The sequence below is a fragment of the Carassius carassius genome, chromosome 35 (assembly GCF_963082965.1).
Source record: "Carassius carassius chromosome 35, fCarCar2.1, whole genome shotgun sequence".
Classification (NCBI taxonomy): domain Eukaryota; kingdom Metazoa; phylum Chordata; class Actinopteri; order Cypriniformes; family Cyprinidae; genus Carassius; species Carassius carassius.
The window spans coordinates 26,750,413-26,775,531 of NC_081789.1; the positions used below are offsets into that span (position 1 = coordinate 26,750,413).

The 25,119-nt window shown below is 35.9% G+C and overlaps 1 protein-coding gene across 13 annotated transcripts in view; it reads left to right on the top strand.

Moving 5' to 3' along the window:
* The first annotated feature begins 4,794 nt into the window (after positions 1–4,794).
* The window catches only part of LOC132116440 (microtubule-associated protein 4), a 59,184-nt gene continuing 38,859 nt past the window's right edge, over positions 4,795–25,119 (top strand). For 3 of the 13 annotated variants that reach the window (XM_059525257.1, XM_059525254.1, XM_059525259.1), the window contains exons 1-3: positions 4,803–5,034; positions 18,830–19,014; positions 19,495–19,551. In XM_059525257.1, the coding sequence (XP_059381240.1) occupies positions 18,840–19,014; positions 19,495–19,551 (232 nt within the window). In that variant the 5' untranslated portion in view covers positions 4,803–5,034; positions 18,830–18,839. Of the gene's footprint in view, positions 5,035–18,829; positions 19,015–19,494; positions 19,552–25,119 lie in introns of all 13 variants that reach the window. The other 10 variants (XM_059525261.1, XM_059525262.1, XM_059525250.1 and 7 more) reach the window with 10 other exon arrangements.

Genomic DNA, 25,119 nt, shown 5'->3' on the forward strand with positions numbered 1-25,119 from the left:
GTGGAGGATCTCTGCTCTCTTGACGTTTATTTACAGGGATTTGAAGCCAAGGGTTATATGTGCTGTCAAATTTAGTCACAAATCACATAAAACCGGATCCAGATCCATGCAGTTATACTATTAAACAGGCTTTACCAGTTAATCTTCTATGTACATATTTTTCAGTTTTATTTATTTTGGTTATTCGTTTACACTGGATTGCTGTTTTTCTCCTTCCCAGTTTTGCTGTACATATGGAAGTCTTGTAAAAAATCTGAATTCTTGGCATCCCTATAGCCGACACTATGCAGAATCGCATTTCCTTGGCATGCTTCGAAATGCAGAAAACGAATAAAAAAGAGAAATGCTGTAGAGGAAATTAAATCAGTTTGACCTTTTTTCTTTCTTTTTTTAAAAACGAAAGTGAATATCTCTGTTAATAATGAAGTATATCTGTTATTATAATATATATATAGATATATATATATAAAGGTAAAAACAAAGACAGATTGAACTTGTGCACATTTTATCTGCATGCTGCACTGCGGATCTTCTGCGGCTCTTTCACAGAATGTGGACTGAAGCACTGTACTTCCAGCTCACTGAGACTCATGTCATGTTCTTCCAGCGTGTGGAGGGATGGACTCGTGACTCTGGACGCTGCTGTGACGTCACTGAGGTCAGGAATCATGCTGAAATGAGCTGATGAGATCGGACAGACTTCAGAAAGTCTTGATTGTGTGCTAGCATTATAATAAACGGTTGACTTTATAAAGCTGAAAAATATTTATTTCAATAAAATTCTTTGAAAACAACTGAAATTTGTGTTTTTATTTTATAATTTATAATTATTCTAGGGAAACTTTTATAAACATCAACCATTAATTTGGTTATTATGATTAAGAGTAACAATATGCACCTTTCCACCTGATCTTTTTAAAACAATATCTATATTTGAGATTTAATTTGAAATTAAATTCAACTACATTTTTTATTTATTTTATTTTAATGCTGTGGGAGTCCAAATTGGAGGATAGATAGATAGATCTGCGGTTATTAAAATGCATCTTTTAAACAGACAGATGCAATCGTTTTAATAATCAAGTGGATTATTCTCTCATCTTTGTGCAGATAATCATACACCAAATACATTATTAAACAACTTTTTATTTATAGAGACTCACATTAAACCATATAACAGATAGCAAACTAAGATTCAGGCTTGAGAATCTTTGAGATGAGTTTGTCTTGGCCACTAGATGGCGACATTAACCCTCCGAGAACATCTCAGCAGCTGTTTCACTTTCTTCAGGCAGTGATCAGGGGCTCGTTCTTCGTACGTTGCTTATTACATCCGAGATCAAATGACACATCCAAGATGATTTCATCGTGCTAATCATAATCCGGCTAATTGAGTTCTTCGAACACACCTGTTGTTTATGATTAGTATTGCTGGATTGAGTTATCTGAGATAACTGCGCGTTCACGCGCTGGCTTAAAAGGGGATATGTATCGATAGTAGAAACATTGATCAGCAACGCTGCTATTGGCTGCTCAGCGTGGCCAAAGAGCGCGCACAGTTTTTCTCCTCAGCAGAGCAAGATAGTCGAAGTTTATTCAGAATTTTAATGTTTAATCAAAACGCCAGGGAACACCTCAAAGTCTGCAAATGCCAGGAGAGAGGGCTGGCAAAAAGTAGCAGACAATTTAAATCCGTTAGAAGTGGCCATGTTATATGTTTTTTTATCACTTATTAGCCTATATTTTTGTATTTTAATAATTGCATAATTATTTTGTTCATTGTAATGTCAGAGTCACCACACTAGAACATGGGAACAAATAAAAGTGAAGTACAAAATATTCTACATGGTATTTTTTTGTTATATTATAGTCTCTTCTCTTCTATAAAAGGCACTGTTAAATAAATGGTTGTCTGTTTATAATAGCAACCAAGAAAAAGGCTGAAAAAATAGAAAAGATCTTAGTAGCCTACACTGTAAAATATTTTGCTGCATTAAATTAAGGCTGTATAGTCATTTCAACTGTTAAATCTTGAATAATGATGAATTGCTTTGACTTGTGAAAGTGAAAACTGATAAACTTATGTTAATGTAAAACTATTTATTGAAGAAGAGTTCAAAAAGAGTTATTGATCACATTTTTCCCAAGTGTAGTTCATTGTAATGACATTGTGTTTTCCTCTTTTGTGCACTTTTACATAATACACCAACACTTGTTAACTTAAGTGGACATTTTCTAACTTTCCAAAGGAAAGAAAGTATAAGACTTTGTAATGTCTATTTGTTTCCATTGCACTGGACAGTGAATAAACCCTCTCAGATAACTGTCATATGGAGGAACTAGCCTACCTGCAAGTGCATAATAACTTTACTTAATTTATACTTGTATGCTTTATGGCTGCAGTATAAGTTGCAGAAAGGCCTACAGAATAGTCTGCACAGACAGAGGAGACATAGGCCTACAGGTGGGCAGTGTATAGCCAACTTTTCCTTTTTATTTGTTGCATGAGGCATGTGTCTAATATCTCTTGTTGCAGGCACTTGACCACTGGCTTTTCTTTACAAAGAACAATTGAAATAAAACTCAAGGAACTAAGCATATTTTTTCTTTTATTAAACATTTAATGAAAAGTGTTTTTTTGGCAGTGTTGTGTAATATGGCACATGCAACAATGTCACAGGCCCTGTCAGGTGTGCAACCCTCAGACTTTTCAGACACTGAAATCTTCCCTTTAGATAGCCAAAGTTAATCTCATTGTGTGCCCTTGTCCTGGAGCTGCAACTGGTTTGGGTCAGGGCATGGGGTCATAAAACACCTGTCTCCAGGCAGGAACATGTCATAATCACCTATGAAATAATGCAGTTCTGTTAGGATCAGCATAAGTGTAATATAGCTTGATATTTAATTGTGGAACTTTCCTTACCACTTTTCAAATAATGTGCATAAATGTGAATCTCTGCAAATTCTTAAGTCATGCACAGATCCTGGCCATTTGCTTTCACATTTGTGATATGGAAGATTTGTCAACTGCCTTTTTTTATTTGATATAATATTATTAATCTGGAATATTAAGAATCACAATAGTAATTGGGCTGCACATTTACATTGTGAACCCCCTTTCTGTTCACATAATCCCCTTCATTGAGGCCTTGATGGCAGTCTATGGTCTAGCATAAGCCTGAGTGACATATACTGTAATCAGCATGGCCATGATTGCATGATCTTCATTAAAAAAATATTTAAATAGTCTAATAAATAGTATAGTCGCCTAATAAATAAATAAATAAAAAACTGCTTAAAAAACTGGTTTACAACTTTGGGTCTAAAGTGGCTTGGAAATGTCACCAAAAAAAACTAAAACTGTTTTTTAAACCTAAAAGCATCAGGCAAACTCCGAATGGCACGACAGACAGCACTTTCCATCAAGTTCTCCGCATCTCCAATAGTAGGCTATAAAGGAAAGAGCCACTCGCAAATAATCTTAGGGTACAGTTTGTTCTGTAGTTAAAGCCCGACTCCGACAAGTCGAAAATAAATGTGCCTTTCCAACAAATTAATAATGTAAACGACAATCTCAAGAGTCACGAAAAAAAAAAATTATATATAAATATATATATCTCAGAAAGTGCACTATCGCGCTGGACTTCCCGTATCATCTCCGTTTATGAGCCGCAGTCTAATCCTGTTTACATGAAATAAGCCTGCTCGCGAGCAGGTTTAAGATTGCGCACCTGTTGCTAAGACAGCAAGTCCGGGATGAGCTTCGAAGAACCAAACAGTCCAAGATCACGCCAAATCGTCAACAATCAAATCCAGCTAACTGAGTTAGCGACGTACGAAGAACGAGCCCCTGCTTATTGTTTAGTTATGCAAACAATGTTAATATATAAATCTGGTGGGTTTTGTAGTTTTCAAATTAATATTTCAAGACCAAATGTAACTTTAAAAAGTAATATTATATTAAATTGTATTATATAGGTGAATCTTATTCAGTTATTTAGGAGTTATGTGTTTGTAATATAGTCAGTTAACAGGCAAACTTTAAAGTTTAAAATAGGTTTAAAGATTAAAGTTTGAATGTTTTCAACTCAATACAGAGTCTATCAGAAAAAAAACTTGTTGTTTCTAGCATGACTAGCATGTTGCTAACATGTTTTTATCATGATTAGCTAGTTATTAATATGTTTCTAGCATGTTTAAAAAATATGTATTTTGGTCTATATAGCTAATTTTGTACTTATATATATATAACTGTGGGGGGCGGGGGGGTTATAACTCATGGTTTAAATTGTATTAAGCCTTACAGTTTTCCATTAATTAAGGGCGTGGCCACTTGAGTGGCAGGTGGATTGCGCTACCATTTAGCTACGTGGGCGTGGTTTCAGCAGCCAGCTCCCGCCTCTTTGCCCATTTTCGATTATCCGGGAGTGACGTACGATGATGGCGACGGTCGACTCCGCCTACTTTTGGCTTCAAAAACTCTCTTCGTAAACCTATGGATGACGTCAGGGACACTACGTCCAAGCTTTTATACAGTCTGTGCTAAACACAAGCTAAAACCAACTGATTCAATAATAATAAAAAACAGCTAGAGATCATTTAAAATCAGCTTAACCCATCTAATTCAGCAAAAAGGCAGCTAAAACCATCTGAACCAGTCAAAAACCAGCTAAAACCAGCCTAGGCTAGGTGCCTAGTCTTATCTAGTCTTATGGAGTGAAAGTAAGGTTTGTGTTGTGTTTATTTTCATTGGCTCGCCGTTGGCCCATATAAGGAGTCAAACTCACTGATTGCACGCGCCGCGTGTCTATCAAAAGTGCGCCAGTTGGATATGCGTCATGAGACGCGGAGACACTCCGTCCGCGCCGTGATTGGATGACATGGCTGTCCGTCTGCCGTTTCTGCCCTACGATTGGCTGAGAGTGTCAGAGGGCGGGGACGTGTGTGTGCGGTCAGTGAAGAGCGCAGGGCGGATCAGCGTGAGGCCGCGACACCGACACACGCACGAAAAACTCTCTGAAATCAACGGAAACGGTGAGAATAAACTTATTAAAGTATGTTAAATCGAGTTTGTGATTAAGTTGATCCGTAGGAAGAGTGCCGCGGGAGTTTGTGCGCGCTGAGGGCGGTTTGCGCGTGCGCGCGGGTCAGTGACACTGGAGACTGAACTGTCTACTAATTTATTTATTTGTCTGTCTCTCTCTGTATGTTAGTATTTATTTATTTGTCTGAGTTTCTGAGCAGCTTGTTTGACAGGTTAACCCTCTTGTGAAACTTAAGTGTGTTAAAATTCCTGATTGCGTTGATTTGAGTGACATAACGTCAATTCTGATCAGATTGATTGATTAAGATCATGTTACTCTGCTGCTGATTTCAGATCAGTTCAATCATGAAGCTGTTGTTTTTGATTTTGTGTGTGACCTGGGCGTTGTGTACTTGTTAGTAAAGTTGTCCTTGATTTCGTAAAGCGATCAGATGAGATAAGAACCGCTTTTTGTCCATCAGCTTGTCAGAATTCATCTTTCTCTGGAGTTTGTTGTGTGTTTAAACCGAATCGTATATGATTCATCCTGATGAGGATTAAGATGTGACCCAAGCATCAGAGGATTACAGAAGACACACACACACACACACACACACACACACACACACACACACACACACACACACACACTAACATAACCTACATTTATACATGCTCACATGTTTAGTCTAATGCTCTTCATATTTGTATGGCATGCCGTTTGTGCCAAAAACCTGTCAACTGCTTTGTGCAATGCATTTATGTCTTCAGTTACTGCCTTTGTTTTATTGATGTTGTCTTCCTTGTCATGCATTCAGCTAAATTATTGCGGTTCTGCAACACTTTTTATAGATACCCAGATAAACGTCTTTTTTTTTTTACTTTAACATGGAGTTTTTTTATGCTTTGTCATAATATTCAGAGTAGAAAGATGTTAAGGACTTATTATTGAAAAAAAAAAAACTAAATCTGAACCATCAATTAATCGCAATTACAATTATGTTTGCCACAATTACGTAATCATACAAAGCGGCAATTATTCGTTCGAAGTCCACTAATGTTATTCTGCTTGCATAAGATGTGTTTTTCCCCCCGACATGTTATCTAAAGGGTTTTTCCATTGTTTTAATTTTAGCTTTAGTATAACATTTAATACCATTCATATTTTTACTTTTGTATAATTTAAAGAAGAACTCAATCCGATGTATTAATAGTTGACATTTGAGGCTTAATACAATAGAAAAGTATTAAATGTTTGCCAGTTAGAGTCTTTTCAGCTGGTGTATTTTCATCTAAAAATATGGCATGCAGTTGCATCAAACAATGGCATAAACATCGGGTGTAAATTCTGATGATTAATAATCGCAGTTACAATTTCAAGGAAGTAATCGACAATTGATTGTCTTAATTTAGCATCGATTTCCTCTTCTGTCTGCAGCCCAACCAGAACAGACCTGTGACCCATGACTTAGTAAACTTTGTCTTTTTGCTCATCATGTTTTAAGTTGTGCCTTAAATAAAACACGCTGAAGGCTTTAGACATACAGATGTTTCTCAGGCATCTAATTAGTATTTTTTAGATGTAGATGAGTTTATTTCTTCATCAGATTTGGAGAAAAGAAGCATCACATCACTTGCATCCTCTTGCAGTGAATGGGTGCCGTCAGAATGAGGTGGTTTGGATTATTGTAATGTTTTTATCAGCTGTTTGGACTCTCATTCTGACGGCACCCATTCACTGCAGAGCATCCATTGTTAAAAATCTTGGATGGCCTGAGGTTGAGCTCATTTTCAGCACGTTTTTTTATTCTCTTAATGTACCATGTACCTCTTAATGTAGCAGCTGTATTTTTAATTTTGCTAACAAAGATTAATGCATGCTGCAACAAACGTATTTCTTATTATTTCTTAATCTTAGTCAATGCATTAACTAATGCGACCTCATAGTAATGTTGTCATGTAACAGAGCGCAGGCCGTTTGTCATTTAAGTGAGTCGAGAGATCAGCCAACATTGAGTTACCCTTCACAGGTGAGCTTTATGAATGAATATGCATTGTTTATGAATGAATGACTTGAATGTTTTCGCTTTAATTCCATGCAGTCTGGTCAGTTATTCGGTCAGCCAGCTGGACTCTTTGAACTTAATGCTTCTCTGCGTGATTCATGTGCAGTTCAGCATTAGCTTTTATCATCTACACACTGATATAGCTCATAAACTGTGTCATGCTCGTAACCTACAAGAGGAAGTGAAAGGAGGATTTTTTTGATATGAGATACAGTTGTTGGAGCTTCTTTTGTGTGTGTGTGTGTGTGTGTGTGTGTGTCAGATTGTTTACGAGGAAGAGATCGTCGTTCAGTGATTTGATAGTTTTCTGAGAGACTTCTGCTCCAGTGAAGGTGTAAATAAAACAGCCTGAGGACATGTGTGTGTGTGTGTGTGAGGATCGCTGAGTCATAAAACCACCCCCACTCTTCCTGACGGATTTAGAGAGAGAGAATCCGAGTCAATGGGTGTTGGCGTGTATGTAATTGGAGAGATTGATCCGCCAGCATGTCATTATGCAAACTGTGTGGTTCTCGCTAATGCTTATATGTTAAAAACACATTGAAATGATTTCTGACGAGTCATGTGACACTGAGACTGATGAAAATTCAGCTTTGTATTAAAGGAATCAATCCAGATTGCAGTGTTGGTGAGCAGAAGTTGTAAGTGTCCTAATAGATGCTCATTTGGCTCAGTTTCTCGCATTTCTTTGTGGTTTTATCTTCAGCTGTTGGTGTGGTTCTTTGTTTCCATGGCATTATGGGTGGAGCTAAGGAGCGTCTCATGAATAATGTATTAGTAAAGTGTTTTTCTGACAGCCCAGAAACACACGGCTCACTTCACCAGCATTATCCAGCATTTCAAATGATCGAAACTGGTGGTTATTATATTATATTTTTGTCTGAATGTTGGAACACTGGTTAGTCCTTTTAGTTTTCCTTAACTCCGTACAAATAAAATAAATTAATTAATACAAAATGTGTTTCTTTTTGGAGTATGCATTGGAGTATGTTTTAAAAAAATTCACATGAAAATGTCATGTTAAATTAATGTTACTTGCTTTTTCTTTGTAATTGTGAAATTCACAAGCATTTTCTGAATTTAATATAAAGTTGTGTGTGTGTGTATATATATATATATATATATATATATATATATATATATATATATATATTATATATATACATATATTAATTTATATTAATTAATATATATATATATATATATATATTATATATATACATATATTAATTTATATTAATTAATTAATTGGTTATTTATTTTTTAGTGTATTGTTCCATGTCAATTTATTTTCTTTTTGTCTGTGTTACCATTTAAGCTTCAACAAATATTGTTTGTTTATTTTTTTGTCCCCCTATATATTCAAGCCACATAATAGCAGGCTTTATTTTTATTATTTCTTTATGCTTTTGTTTGTATATTTTATAAGTATTAACTAGATACTTATGTGTATTAACCAGAACTTTGTGTTCTACATTTCTAATTTTAATGATAAATAATATAATGATATTAGTTTGGATTTTTTTCTCGAAAACAGTAAGATTGTACTGTATTTATTCACAATTCTGTTAATTATATGAGCATATTTGGACATAAAACAAAAATCGTATTTTTTTTTTTTTTTTTTTTTGTGGATGCATCCTTATTCTCCTTCTGTGGATGAATCTAATAATTGTGCAAGTGCATGCTTTTTTGTGCACATTTATGTGGAGTTTATCAGCTGAATGTTCTGGATTGTGTTTGCCCCGTAGCGTCCCGTTGAATCAATGTGATAGATTAGTGCACATGAAGACCCTGGTGATCTGTAATCTCTGACGATCTCAGAGCTTTACGCACAATCATCTGCTGGGAAATCGCCAAAATCACCATTATCAAGAGAGAGATTTGAGACCAATGAACAGAAAACATGACTGAGTGCAGAGAAATGAGGAATGCTAGCATCCAGATTTAATTCAGCTTTCAGACTGAAGTTAATGAGAACCGTTCAATGCAACAGTCATTTAATGCAAACTTTTTTTACTTGGTCTGTCACCACAAAGTCTGCAACCGGTTGCAACAAACCCCTTAATTTAAGAAAAACCTTAGTGATAATACCCTCACAATTATAACGCAAGGTTGTCTTAACTCTAAGTGTTTGTTGTGAACAGACCCTGGTCATTTTCTGCTGTTTATTCCAACTGTTTCGACAGAAAGGACTCATCTGATGATTGTGTAAAATGAGCAGTTTGTGTAAATCTGGTAGGGCTGTCACTTTTAGTTCGAAAATCAATTGCACAATCGATCGGACCAACCAAAAAAAGTTTCGAAAATGAAAATAGGGAATCAATTTTAACCAAATATTTACACTATTAATTTTAAAATAATTAAAACAATAAAAAAATATAGATGTAACAAAACTCACGAACAAATAGAAAAAGAAAATAAAGAATTCCGAAAGTGCAGTACCTTGCGAAAGCTAGACAGAAAATACCAGCAATTTTACGCGCCTATAAGACCCAGTGACGTCAATAGCGACCTCTTTATGCTGCGTTCACACCAAACGCGAATAGAGCGTCTGGCACCAATGATTTCAATGTTAAGTCAATGTAAAGACGTGTTTTTTCGAGACTGTTGCACTCCTGTTGCTGTTTGTTATTCTGCACTTCATGCCAATTAATAAGAAATATTGCTGACTCGTGCGTTTCCAGCGCTCTCTTTACGTTCGTCCGTTATTTGACGTTGAAAAAGGAAACGACTTTTTTTTTTTTTTTTAGACATGGAAAATCGATTTTCCAATCAATTCAACGAACACTTATGTCTTAAATCGAAAATGATTTTTTCACAAAAGTGACAGCCCTAATATCTGGTATTTAGTGTCTCAAACTAAGCTTATTCATATTCCTTTGGAGAGTGAACTGTGTGTTTATCATTGCATCAAAAAACTCACTGATCACCGCTTTACTTTCACCTTCCCACCAGACGAACCTGTCAGACCACGCCAAAGATGAAACGAGTCGTTAAGCACGTCCACAATAAAAAATAATAACATAAAATAACAGCATGATATGAGTGTTTAAATGCAAGGGATTGTGGGTACACTGAAAGAAAACGTGTGTAAGTGCATGCATTAATGAAATAGTATTTGTCTTGTAAACCATACGTTATATTTACAAATTAAAAAAAAAACAATAATGTTTTTTGCAAATTTTACAAATAATTACAAAGGAATGCAGCGTAATATCGAATTAAGTAGAAAGACAGAAATAGTATTTTCTTGTAAAACTTATTGCAATGTTCTTGAAATAAACAATAAAAAACAATAAATGGGTGTTTCCTTATAACAGTATTAATATTACTATAGTAGGTTTTATATTTACAACTTAAAAAAAATAATTTATAAAAACTAATTATTACTAGTAAAATTCACAGATAATTAGAAATAAGTGCAAAGTAACATTACATAAAGCATGCAGTTATTTGCAAAACTTTATTTTTACAAGAAAGGTGATATTATTATTGTAAAACTTGGTTATATAATCTTTGTTTACAACTGAATAATAATTAAGCTAAATGGTATTAAAACAGTTTTTCGCTCAGAAACTTCTTGTAGATTTCACAAATGATTACAAAGAAATATCAACGCATGTTGTAGAATGTAGAAATCTGTGAATTGTAAATTGCTTCTGAATTGCTTGTTTCTCAGGCCATGTGTGGCTGGAAACACACGGACAGCTCGTCGTTAGCTCATGATGTGACCCTATGAAGGAGACCGCATGCATGTGTGCCTTCTTCCATATGCACATCTGGTCAGAAACTAAATGCATGATTATGCTAATAGCTGTTGCAGTTCATACTAATGTTCACTTGAGACTGAAGCGCATGACAGAATGACTGTTATTGAATTAGCGCTCTCTAATTTGTCCCTCGTTGTATCTCATCAGCTCCGTCTGCAGAGGAGACACACCTCGACTCAACCCTCCCCGTTCTTCTGTATATTATATTTCTTTAGATGATGATTTGATGAGCTCTTGAATCTGCTGAACAGATGCAGCACAGATCTGTGGACACAAACACACGTGTGTAGATGAGAAACGTGAGGTCAAGAGGGAGAACTGGTTTTATTTTTACACCGACTGGCTCTGTAAAGAGTGTGACAGTGTTGTGTTTCAGGGCCTGGCCGTGTGTTTTCATGAAACGGACAGCGTTTGTGTCTAATATCGTTAAAGGGGAAGTCTCCAGCAGTAATAAGAGCATGTTAGGATTTCCCCAAGTTTATGTGATAATAATGAATTAGATTTGATGAGCCACGTCCAAAGCCATGGTGAAATATCTTACATGTGCAAACCTGTGTTATTAAGTGCATATTAAGAGCTTTATGTGCATTTGACAACAACCGTTCACAGACAGAAAGACTTTTTCATGGAGAATGAATTCTCAAAGTTGATTTGTGTGTGTGTGCAAAATAATTGTAATAGTTTTAATTAAGTTTTAGTTTAGAATTAAATTATTGGTAATAACACTGGAAAATTGGTATAATTATAATAGTAAATACTAAATTATATTTAAAAATGCACTATTACTAATAATAATAATAAAAAAAGTTAATAATAATAATAATAATGATTACAAATGTATTGTTGTTTTTGTTGTTCAGTGATGCAAATTGTTGCTATTAATATTAAAGGTCCCGTTTTTTTTTTTTTTTTTTTTTGAAGCTTTGAGTGTGTTTACAGTGTGCAATATAACATGTTCATGTTTTGCGTGTAAAAAAAACAGTATTTTTCACGCAATTCACCTATCTGTATATCGTAGGGTAGTAACGGTACGTGTATTCGTACCGGACCATTACGGTACAGAGCTTTCGGTACGGTGCACGTCTGTACCGAATGACCGAATGCAATATTTTGTGTGCGGAACATAGGCACATTTTCATGTTTCCAAACGAACATATTAAGTGGCGGAAGTCTCCGCGTTCAGCGCAAATCCCGCCCTGCAGCTGATTCTAAGGCCGGTGACACACTGCTGCGTGGCGTGAGCGTGGCGTTTCTGTGTCAGTTGGGTGACGGCTGCTTCGCGTTTTCTGTGTCTTTACACACCAGAACCGTGCCTGACGCGGCGCTGGCGCTGCTGCTACTGTAATATGACATAGAGGGAGACCGCCGACAGACCAGGCTCTTGTCTTCACAACAACAATATCTATACTTCATGTTGAGCATAAATATAAAGCCTACTGATAAAGGACACCGTCAACGGCATTGATGGCAAAATAGACGATGTTTGACAGGTGCAATATGCCAGTGTATCACCGGCCTAAGGTTTTCAAAAGGCATCACTATGAGTTTGAACATCACTACAACTAGGAAAAAAACGATTGTAATTCAAACGCAGCTCACGTCGGCATTTAAACAGACCTTTGCTCTTAATTCCGATCGGTCCAACGCAATAACGAAATCTGAGCAGGTCTCACAACTGAAACTGTTCATGCTGCACTTTACACTTTGGAAAAGTTATATATATTTTTTAAATATGAGCAGACCTACAAGCTGGGATTGGTAATGCTGCACTGTAATCATAGTTATTTATTTATATTTTTCATTATATTTTATTATATGATATTGGTTTGAGACTGAGAGTATTTTATTTAGTGGAAAACTTTGCAGCAGTATTTTATTTCTTATTCTTCTTTTATTTTATATATATTTTATTAAAAAGTATTTAAAAAAAGTATTTTAAAAAGAGGAGCACCAGGACAAAACCACAGGAAACAGATGATTCTTCTGCACAATCTGACTTTGCTGCAGCCTGGAATTGAACTACTGGTTTGGTCTGGTCAGAGGAGAACTGGCCCCCCAACTGAGCCTGGTTTCTCCCAAGGTTTTTTTCTCCATTCTGTCACCGATGGAGTTTCGGTTCCTTGCCGCTGTCGCCTCTGGCTTGCTTAGTTGGGAACACTTCATCTACAGCGATATCGTTGACTTGATTGCAAATAAATGCACAGACACTATTTAACTGAACAGAGATGACATAAATGAATCCAATGATGAACTGCCTTTAACTATCATTTTTGCATTATTGACACTGTTTTCCTAATGAATGTTGTTCAGTTGCTTTGACGCAATGTATTTTGTTTAAAGCACTATATAAATAAAGGTGACATTGACATTAAAAAAAAAGTGTAAACAAATTAGGGCTGCACGATATTGGGAAAAAATGGCATTGCGATATTTTATTTTTCTGAGATATATATTGCGATATGAAATCTAATCAAATTTTTTCTTACAAACAAAAATGGGGTGAGGACACTTACATTCTCATTTTAAATGATTTAAACATCGACACCATCGTGTCAATTGATTAATATGCGCGAGGGAGAGAGAGCAAGACAGCGCTTGTGATGTTTGAAGACGGTGAGCGTGTGGTCTCTCTCTCTCTCTCTCTCTCTCTCTCTCGCTCTCTCCCTCTGTCTCTCTCTTTCTCTCTCTCGCTCTCTCCCTCTGTTTCTCTCTCTCTCGCTCTCTCCCTCTGTCTCTCTCTCCCTTTGTCTCGTGCTCTCTCTCTCTCTCTCTCTCTCTCTCTCTCTCTCTCTCTCTCTCTCTCTGTCTCGCGTGCTCTCTCTCTCTCTCGCTCTCTCTCTCTCGCTCTCTCTCTGTCTCGCGTGCGCTCTCTCTCTCTCTCTCCCTCTGTCTCTCTCTCTCTCTCTCCCTCTGTCTCTCTCTCTCTCTCTCCCTCTGTCTATCTCTCTCTCTCTCCCTCTGTCTATCTCTCTCTCTCCCTCTCTCCCTCTGTCTCTCTCTCTCTCTCTCTCCCTCTGTCTCTCTCTCTCTCTCACAATCAAACTGATTGTGATTGAGCAAGCTGTCCTCAGCAAAATGTGCTGCACATAGTTCTACATGTGGATTATAATTTTCGGGAACCGAGTTAAACATAAATTGTAACCATTAATCTCCAAGTACAGCGTCCCTGGGAAGCCCAAACAAAGATGATTGGCGACAAACACAAACGCAGCTCTTCCTCTTCTCCGTTGGAGCGCAAAAAGACCACGCCCCCTGTTTGTGTATTCATGTGGGCGGAGGTTAGTCAAAAAACTGTGTTAGTGATGTCATTACTGCAGGAAGTAGAGGGATGTAGTCCAAACGAGTCGTTCGTTGTAGGTGAATTCTGTTAAATAAAATATCTCGCTTGGCATTGAACTCTGAGCTTTAGAATTTTACAGATATTATTTATACTCTAACAACAACATTACACACTAACTAAAGTTTGAAACATGGGATCACGAAGAACGGGACCTTTAATATTTATTATCCATATAATTTTATATTATTTTATGTATAGTAATACAATTAATTATTGTTAATATATATAATTGTTATAATTGCTGTTGTTTTAATAATGTTGATGCAAATTGTTCTTATTAGTAATACTTTTTATTAATTATTTATTATTATTATCAATATATAATCATATTTAATATTTTATTGTAATTGCATAAATATTATAAATTATTGTTACATTTTTGGATGATGCTGATGATGATTAATATGATTGTTTTATTTTTTATTATTATCAAATATAAATGTAGTTATTGATATAACATTAAAGAAATAATTTTTATTGTCATATTGCTGTTGTGTTACAGATATTTAGCTACGGTTTAGAAGGTTTCTAGGCACTTCTGACTTGAGTGAGTTATTGTCTGATTTTCTCACCGCTGTGTGAAGTGAGCCACAGTCACTAGAGCAGTTCAGATGTGTTGATCATTGACTGAAGCTGGTTAAAGGTCAGGAGATGACCCAGAGCAAGGTGAATGCACAGAGACCGAGTGTGTGTGTGTGTGTGTGTGTGTGTGTATAATGACATGGGTATGACACAGCTATTACAAGGAGAGGGTGACTTATGAGGACATAACCCATGTCCCCATTTTTCAAAACACTTATAAATCATACAGAATGTGTTTTTTTGAGAAAGTAAAAATGCACAAAGTTTCTGGTGAGGGTCAGGGTTAGGTGTAGAGTTGGTGGAGGGCCATAGAATATACAGTTTGTACAGAATAAAAACCATTACACCTATGGGATGCACACACTTTACACAAAAACAAACGTGTGTGTGTGGTGTGTGAGAGAGAGTCACAGTCCAGTCCTTCTCTAAATCTGCTGCAGTGTCACACCAGAGAATTCCAGGCATCTTTGGAATGTTGGGAGGATCTCACACACACACACACACACACACACACACACACACACACACACACACACACACACACACACACAGTCCAGTGCATCACAAGTGCACTCTCTTATTGCATATGCATGTTATGCATGTTGTTATTCAGCCAGACACATGAGGTTTGCAGTCATAAAACACTGGTTCGTACAGTGTCTCGTCTTTGACCCATGAAGACGTTGAGAGTGTAACTAACTCAGCAGGATTCTCTCTGAACATGACAGTAGCACATGTTTCGGGCTGCTTTCCATCATGCTGTCAGTGGTTCATATTAGCACATGTAAGCATCAGCAGAAAAAAAGCAGAAGTTAGTGAAGGAAACTGAACCAGACTGAGAGGAATTGAAGTTAGAGATGATGGTTGTTGTTGAGTTATTGATCATTTGTTGCACGGAAAAGTCAGGCACGGTCTGACTGTGTCCCAAAAATACTGAAAGAAACTGACCTCGCTAAACTGTAGGTGTTGTGTTAGCTGCTGCATAGAGAGTGAATAGGTGTGTGTGTGTGTGTTTGATCCGGGTTCTGTGTGTTAGAGAGGTCAGAATACAGAAACAAGCGTTTTGGACCACAGCACAAGCAGGTCATTAATATAAAAAGCTGCTTTAAATGATAACAAGCAAAGATATTTAACAATGTTTTTATTCAGAAGTTTCTTTTGTGTACTTTTTCTTATATTTTTAGCTTTACTCGATAGAAAGACTTCTTGCTTTATTCTTATGGAAAGATTTTTAATAAAGTGAGGCCAGGTAAATGTATAAACCTATTTATAATATTCACAATTGTTTGCTGTCCATACATGGTTTTGCTATTTATTCATAATTGTTTCAGTTGTTTCTAGTCATGAATAAAGCCATGAAATCTGGTAGTAGTTGTTCAGAGTTGCTTCATCTTTTATTTTAATTGTATTTTTTTTTTTTTTTTGCTGTTTGTCATTTAAACAACGATTTAAGTTGATTTTTTACTTATTTTCATAGTTCTCATAATTTTGATACGTGTTGTTTATATTTTTTATTATTGTTCTTTTATTTATTTGTTTTAATATTATTTTCTTTCAAATCTTCAAGTAAAACTAACAAATAAGAAATGTTCTGTAAAACTGTTTTAAAATTAAATTCATAGCATTAATGGAAATCAAATAATTATGGAGATGTTGAATCATATTTCTCTGTGTGGTGAGATTTGTTTTATGAATCTCTAGTTCTTGATTCATGTCGTTGTGTGTGTGTGTGTGTGTGTGTAATAAGATCAGATAATATTTGTTTGGATTTCTGACACACCCTCGATTCAATCTCAGCAACTCATGTGTGCAGAAGATTATGGCGTGTGTGTGAGCAGCATACCTGTGTGTGTGTGTGTGTGTGTGTGTGTGTGTGTGTGGGGAGCAGTAGATTACACAGGCTTAACGGTGTCAAAGGCCTCACACGACCTGAGAACAAACACATCTACTTCACTAAATAAATGAGGACATATAATAGACAATATAAAGCCAATAATGACTGAAGACTGACCTGAAACCAACATTTCAGGGATCTCACATACACATATGTATATGAATGTATGTAAACATTTTCTTCTAAAGGTTTTTTTTTTCATATTAGTAACTCATACTGAAATTAAAATGAAGAAACCCTACATAGACATATTAAAATGAATAAATAAAAACGACAAAACAAATTACTGAAAACTTTCAAATTAAAACATAAGCAGGCCTATAAAAGCTGAATAATTATCAAAAATGTAGTGTTTTAGTGTTAGTAGATGGATGTAGTAGTGTCTTAATACTTAAAGTAACCCTGGTGTGTTTTTAGATTAATAACAAAATAATAAACGAGACACAACAACAACAACAAAACATTTGCATTATGTATTTATAAGAAAGGGATGCTAACTCCAAACAGGTTCATTTCTGGAGACAGAGATAGTCACCTGGTGAAAGTGGTCCAGGTAAGAGCCGGTCTTTCCTGAAGTGATGTCATAGCTATAGCAGTGAACTAATGTTATATATGAATGATTAATATGAATGATTAGGTAGTTAGCTCAGATCCTGTAGAATCCAGCTCATGTGCAACTGAAGCAAGGAACAGTGAAAAACATTTGTGTCATAGCTAAAAACACCCATTAGTTGTGGTCAGATTACTATAATGCATGACTTTTTAAAGCATAAAGCAACAGTAATATGAATAAATTGGTCATTAATGGCATTTTTTTAAATCAATGGAGTTTATTAGTTTATTTTAATTCAGTTGTTCATTTTATAATTTTTCATGTAATTTTTTTTTTTTGTATAATTTGGTTTACTTTTTCCGTTTATTTGTATTTTATTAAAAATAATTTATGATGTCACCTCACCACAGTAGATGTAATGATCTCATGAAAGACTTAAATCAAATTGCATGCTTGAGTGCAGACAGGAAGTTCAGCTCATTTGAAGTAGCTGCCGCTACCCACTTCCTGTCTGAAAGCCCCTCTCTTCCTCTGGAACGTTCTGTCCTCCTCACCACCAGAGGACGCCACACAGGATTTAACAGCTACATATGACTCAGCTCAAGATTAATGACCAATTTTTTTTTCTTTTTTTTTTTTGCATTTAATTATTTTATTGTATTATTATTACTTTACATTTTTTGCTATATTCAATTTTTTTTTATTATTATTTTATTATTTTTGTAGTAGTTTATTTTTATATTTAATTTGTTATATTAAAAAACATTTTATTATTTTTTTTTTAGTAGTAGTTTATTTTTATATAAAAAATGTTATATTCCTATTATTATTATTTAGCAGTGCACTTAATTGTATTATCTATTTTATTATTATTTTAAAAATTGTTTAAAAAAATTATTTAAAATTTTAGTAAATTACAATTTTCTATTTTTTATTATTATTGTTACTTTTAATCTATAATTAAATTAAATATTATTATAATTTTATTTGATTTATTGATTTATTATGAACTGAGTGCATTTACATTTTAAAGAGAGAGAAATTATTCTCAGCTAAGCATGTTGAACTGATGCTTCAGGATAGCTCTGTTTAATCTGTGTGTGTGTGTGTGTGTGTGTGTGTGTGTGTGTCTGTCCCACAGCTGTAATCCTTCTGCGTTACACCGCTGCCACATCTTTAATCTCTGTGATTTAGTAAAACACAGACGCAAAGTCTTGAGATTACACAACACAGGAAGACACAAATTATGATTATCAGCAGAGAGACGCCACAAATGGATCACAGGCTTTAAAAAAAAAAAATTTAAAGAAGGAAATGAGTTCTTTTGGGCTGGTTTCACCCTCAAGATGATTTAGTTTTTTAATCTCCTGCTTTGATTGCTTCTGATAATGAGCTTGTTAGATGATCAAACGAGTAGTCCTTTCTGACGACATAATTCAACATCTCACGGTTGATTTCAAGAGATTGCATCATAATGTATGACATCATCATCATAGAAAGTGTTTTTGCTGCGGTGTATAAATGACAGAATATTAATGAGCATATGTAGTTCTTATGATTGTGATCTGCATGTTTTCTTCTGGTTGTCTTTGTGTGGCAGTAAGAGTCATGGCGGATCTGAGCTTGACCGATGCTCTGACCGACAGCGTTCCTCAGCCTGACATGGAGAAGATGGTGGAGAGGGATTTTATGGCCACGCTGGAGGGCGAGACCTTCGACGATCAGGTCGGAGAGACGGTTGACAAGACCAACTTCGTCCCACTGCTGGACAATGACGGGAAGGGTGAGTCTGCTCAGGTTACCCAGCGAAAACACCAGGCGTGTAATGCATACTGCTAATCTATTACTAACATGCTTTATTTTCTTGCATCGCATTGCATTTTTAATTATACGTTTATTGCATTGCATGTTTTTGCATTTAATTTTAAATTGTTGCATTGCATCATATATTTTGATTCTAATGCATTACCTTTTTTATAATAGCAGTTGTACAGCATCTCTTTTTACAATTTTTTTTTTTTTAAGTTGCAAACTGATCTCCCCTGTTTGAGTCTCCTCCTGTGATGTTCACTGAATGTTACTGTGGTTTCTCTGGTTTATATTGGCCCGTGTGAATCTTTGTGGGCGTCTGTCTGATTGATTTCCAAGAGTTTGTTTGCATTGAGCAAACTGTGTGTTTGTCAGGAATCTCCCTTTGGCTTTTGAGGATTTCTTATTCAAACGCCTCTAATTGTGGAGTGTGTGTGTGTGTGTGTGTGAGCAGATCCGAGTACAGTAGTCGAGACAGTACAGCAGGAAGTCCAAGGGGCTCAAAACCCTGGTAAGAGACGCTTTAGATTTTCTCATCGCCCCAGTTTGGTTTCGGGTGTCGCTCCATTATTTGAGTCATACCTTGGTTTGCATGTTTTCTTTCATGCTTATTTTCAGTTGGGATCATTTGTTTCGGTTGGACGGGAAGCCACTCGTCTCAGTGGGCGTTTAGGAGACTAAAACCTTCCTTTAGCAAGGTTTTAGTTTACTTTGTAATTGCATGTTTATCCCGTTAGCAGTGCATTAAATAGCACCTCTTTCATCCTCCGTCACATGATGTCTGTCTGCGGGATTTGACTTCGCCAGACTCTTTAGGATTATGTTGGTTTCCTGTTTGTTGATGCTTACGAGTTTAGATTGTGAGGGTGCATGGTCACTCAAATGGAGTTGATGTTGTCAAATATGTTCATTAATGCACGTCAAATACATCAATGTATCCATATACCTAGAAATCCGTTGCTCTCGTTTACACACACTGATTTTGTTCAGTCCACAGGAATCCAGCTGTAGTTTTTACCTTTAATATAAGTGAGATACTTTTATAGTTTCTGTTAATATTTTAAATAAAATCAGAACTGGTTCTCAATACATAACCCTGATTGTTTTTAACACAAAATTTTGGTAAAATATGTATTTTTTTTTAAAAAAACATTATACTGAAAACACACAAAAACCCACATGGAATTCAATTTTTTTTTTACAGATTTAAACGGTTGATATTTTCCTTTTTAATGGATTTGTAAGGCAGTGTTATTTTAGTGTAATTGTGATACTATCATAGTTTTATTTTTTATTTTATTTTTACTATTAATTATTTTACTATACATTTATTTTTAAGGTTTAGTAATTTTGTTTGGTTTTTGTCATTTTTTTATATGTGTATATATATATATATATATTTACATTTAATTTTAATGTCTATATACCTTTTTATTTTGAATATTTCAGTGTATCAAATTAAACTGAATTAAAATGAGTTGTTTATATTTTATTTTATTTTTATTTAAAGCAATGGCTTTAGTTTTAGTCTTAGTTTCCATTAATTATATTAATTAAAATCCATCTTTAAGGGCTTCCCCACCCCTTTTGAATGAGGTCTTGATTAGTAATAAATGGCTAGTAATTGTGTTTTTTTAGTTTTTTTTCCACTAACCCATGTCGTATTATTATCCATCACTTTATATTTCTCTGCCATGACCGTGCATTTCGTCTCCCGAGTCCGGTGTCATAATTTCAGCCCAAAGCATCAGTGCTTTTTGCTCTTGTGGGTTCAGTGTTTGTGTCTCTTCTCACACACTCATATGACAGTAATAATTCACGCTCAGCTCTCAGCACACAAGAGTGAAATGCTTCAGACGGGGCGAGTCTGACGGTCATCGCATGCTGATGCACTAAAAAACCTTCGTCACTGCAGCTCACAAAGTGACCATCTAATCTGTGATTTCACTGTACTGCTTTATGCAAAAAGACAAAAGTGCATCATTGATTTTATAAAGCATTTAATGCATAATGAAAATAAGAAGTCCACTAATGATCTTGAAGGCAACACTCATTTAAAGCATGATGTGTTTTGATGAGCGTCCTTCAGATGGCGCTGTTGTGCTGGAATGATCTCCTGCATGAGCTCTGCGTCTCCACCAATCATGATTATGGAAAGTTTCTCTTTGCTGTTCTTGCAGGAAGTAAGTAGGGCAGAGAATATAGATCTGTGAGCTGCAGCCGAAGCAGATGTCCAGGGAATAGAGCGGTTTTTAAGCATGCCTTCATTTATTTATTTATTTGCGTATTTGTGGGCGGGGCCGTGCATGCTGCATGCGACAGACAGATTGATTGACAGGTGTGAAGTACTAACCAGTGTGTGTGTTGTTCTCTTCCCGTCTGCTGTGTGTTTCTGCCCTGCGTCGTGTTTGTGTCTCGCTTCAGACGACTAGATCTTCTGCTCGTGGCTGCGTCTCGATGCCTCTTCGTCTGCTCTCGCTCACGCTGCTGAACCTTCTGGAAAACCTGTTCCTGACACCACCTGCTTAAGGATGGATGTGTTTGGAGACGGAGAAAACCCTGATTCCAAACCCTAGTGAGCTGCTGTCTACGTAGGCTGCTGCCTTTTAAGGGGCTGTTTACATGGGACATGTTCAGCAACTAGGGTTAGGTTTTTTTTTTTTTGATCAAATCTGGGTTCAGATTGAAATATTCACCACAGTTAGCCTGCCTTTCATTCCTGACAAATTTAGGCTGTAATCACTACTACTATCACTACTATTAAAAATACTATGTAAAATATGCATCTTTTCGAATAATATAAGCAGCACAAGGTACATAAACATTTAAAATATTGCTAAATATAATTTTTTATATGCATAAAGCATACATTTAATATGACATTCAGAACACAAACATAAAATATTTTTAATTCATATTTTGCATGCACTTGCTATTTTATTGCAATGCATTCTGGGATTTCCTGTCCACGATGCTGCCTTACAATTAATCTTTAACTAAAAAAAAATCATGTCACCTGACTTTATAGATCAGTCATTTTCTGTGAGGAGCATACTATGATTTAAAATGCTGACTATGTAGGCCGCTCACTAGGCTTTGGAACACTTTCTGGTTGTCAGACACACTCCAGCTTCTCATTTAAAGACTTTTTCCTCTTCCTCTTCGGCAAAGTCATCACAGACGCACTGTACAGCAGCATCAGCGGCCGCGGGACGCTCCAAACACACACCACCGGAGGAAACGGGATCTTCTGAGGGAACGGTAGCTCAGAGAGAGAGATGATCTATCTGGTGATGACAGGCCGCGGTCACACACACACACACACACACACTCGCTCGATCCGTTTACTGTCTTACTGTGAGGCTTCTCTTCTTGCTCATACAAACACATTTCACCAATTAAAGTCAACATGAAAAGCCAATTAAATGACTTGTGAATGGTTTATTAGAGCATATTATTAATATTATTATTATTTCCTCTCAATTCCTCATTAGTTATTCATTGTTTCAGGCTGCTAAAGTGTCAGTAAGGAACATGTGATTAAATGTTATAGCAATAATATCAAATAGAGAGCATGCGGCTCTGTCCAAGGTTATTATAGTAAACCATACAAAAAAAATTGTTACTAGGATAAAATAATATTGAAATATATTTTTTTTGTAAATATTTTATTTCAGTTATAAAACAACTGAACTTTTAAATGAAATATAAAAAAATTATATTTTAAATATTATTATTTTCTTATTATTTAAAGCAGTTGCTAAATTGTATATTTTAATTAGGTTTAATCGTATCTACTAAAATAACCAAATTTTAAAAATGTATGTGTGTGTGTGTATATATATATATATATATATATCAAAAAACATTGAAGATAAAGAAAAAATTGGGAAATGAAAAAACTAACTGAAAATAGTAAGAGTATTGGTAGTACCGCAACACTGGCTGAATCTGACTTCTGTTTCAGCCCAGAATGCATCACACTGTGGAAGTAAACAGGCTTGTGAATGTAGTTTCATGCTTACTTTAAGCCTGGTCTTGTGCTAGAGAGACTTTATTGCTGGTGAAATCACTTGATCACCTGTAAACATGCACCATCAGTGTGTCGTGTTAGTTCTGATGCAAACAGCTTTGTTTATCGTCATCCAGCAGTCGCCCAAAGAGACGTGTGTGTGTGTGTTTATTGCTGAATTTGATATGCATATGTACACTTCCCTGTCCTCCTGTCTGGCCATGTTAATGCTCACTTTCAGACCTCAGCTGCCAGAGTTCATCACACACACACACACTCACAGATGTGTGTCAAAGGCCAGATACGCAGATGCAAGCGTGCATGGGATACACAGATGATATTTATATCTATAGAGCAGGTAGCATTATAGCTAAATATAAATGAAAGCCATTAGATGGTTGTGCGGTTTAGTTTATTTCAGGTCTGACTCTGCACTCGTGTGTTTCCTTCATGCAGCTCTCTTTCTCTCAACTGTATGTGTGTTTTTAACACGTGCATGTGTTTATAATGATTGATTGATTTGTCTGTCTAACTGAAACCTACACTAAACGGTCTTACATGGTCTTTTATTAAAAGAACTGAAAATAACGTGTTTATCTCATGCATCATATTCATACGATGTTTTGGCTTGCATAAGTGCATTTATAAAGGTTGTATTATTTATTTAATCTGTATATGTCATTCCCCCCCCCATCTTTGTCTTTAAATGTAAATGGAATATGAATATTTCTATGCAGCTGAAACACTTTGCAACTTCGTTTGGGGCTTTAGAGATGGATTGATTGAAATTGCATTTAAAGCCGATCTCATTTAACTTTGAGTGTTTAACCAGAAACCAAGAGAGGCTTCACACACATGCTGTCTGCTGTATGTCTAGATGTTTCTAGTGTCCACTCAGTTAATAAAGTTTGTATCGAGTGTTTCAGTCTGTCCTTGAGATCTGGTTATTCTGATTCGACGTTTGGATGAACTCGTTTTATGATGTTTTGAGTCACGATGTAAGACTTTTTGGACAACAATTCACAAATGTGACCCTGGTCTTGAGTCTCTGGGGTATATTTGTAGCAATAGACAACAATACAATGTATGGGTCAAAATTATCAATTTCTCTTTTATGCCCAAAATCATTAGGATATTAAGTAAAGATCATGTTCCATGAAGATATTTTGTAAATTTCCAACCGTAAATATATCAAAACTGAATTTGTGATTAGCTTTGCATCGCTAAGAATTAATTTGAACAACTTTAAAGATGATTTTCTCAATATTTCGATGTTTTTGCTCCCTCGGACTCCAGATTTTCCCAATATTCACACATCAATGGAAAGATGATTTAATCCGCTTTCAGATGATGCATCAATCTCAGTTTCAAAAGATTGACACTTAAGTCTGGTTTGTGGTCCAGGGTCACATCTGGCTGTGTGTTAAAGGGATAGCTCACCCAGAACTCTTTCCCAGAAGGAGGAAGTCATCGTTGTTTGGGTCGACTCTCACTGCTGTCCTGAGCTCTAGCTCAGTGAGGAGCGTGTGTTTCTGCAGCAGTGGCTCCTGCGGGAGCTCTATATGGGTCAGCGTGGCCTACTTCAGTCTGTTTTAGGACTGGACGGCCCGCAGCAGATGTGCTCGATCTGGAGCCGTTGTGTCCCTGATCCTCCAGAGGACGGGAGTCCATCTCTCATCCAGATGTGCCCACTGCACGACCAATCACGCATTAGTTCTTAACGTAATGCTGACAGCAGTCAGTATATTTCTATGCATGATATATTTATCCTTTAAATATGTTTCAGCATCATTACTCCAGTCAGAAATCAGTCTAATATGATGATTTGCTGCTCATTATTGTCAATGTTGAACACAGGTAATATTTTTGTGGAAACCGTGATGCATTTTATTTTGCAGGATTCACAGATGAATAGACGGTTCAAAAGAACAGCATTTATTTGAACTAGAGATCTTTTGCAACATATATAAATGTCTTTACTGTCCCTTTTTTTAAAATAAGTTTCATGCATCCTGGATAAATAAAATTAATTTATTCTTCAAAAACAAAAACCCACAAAAAAAGTTT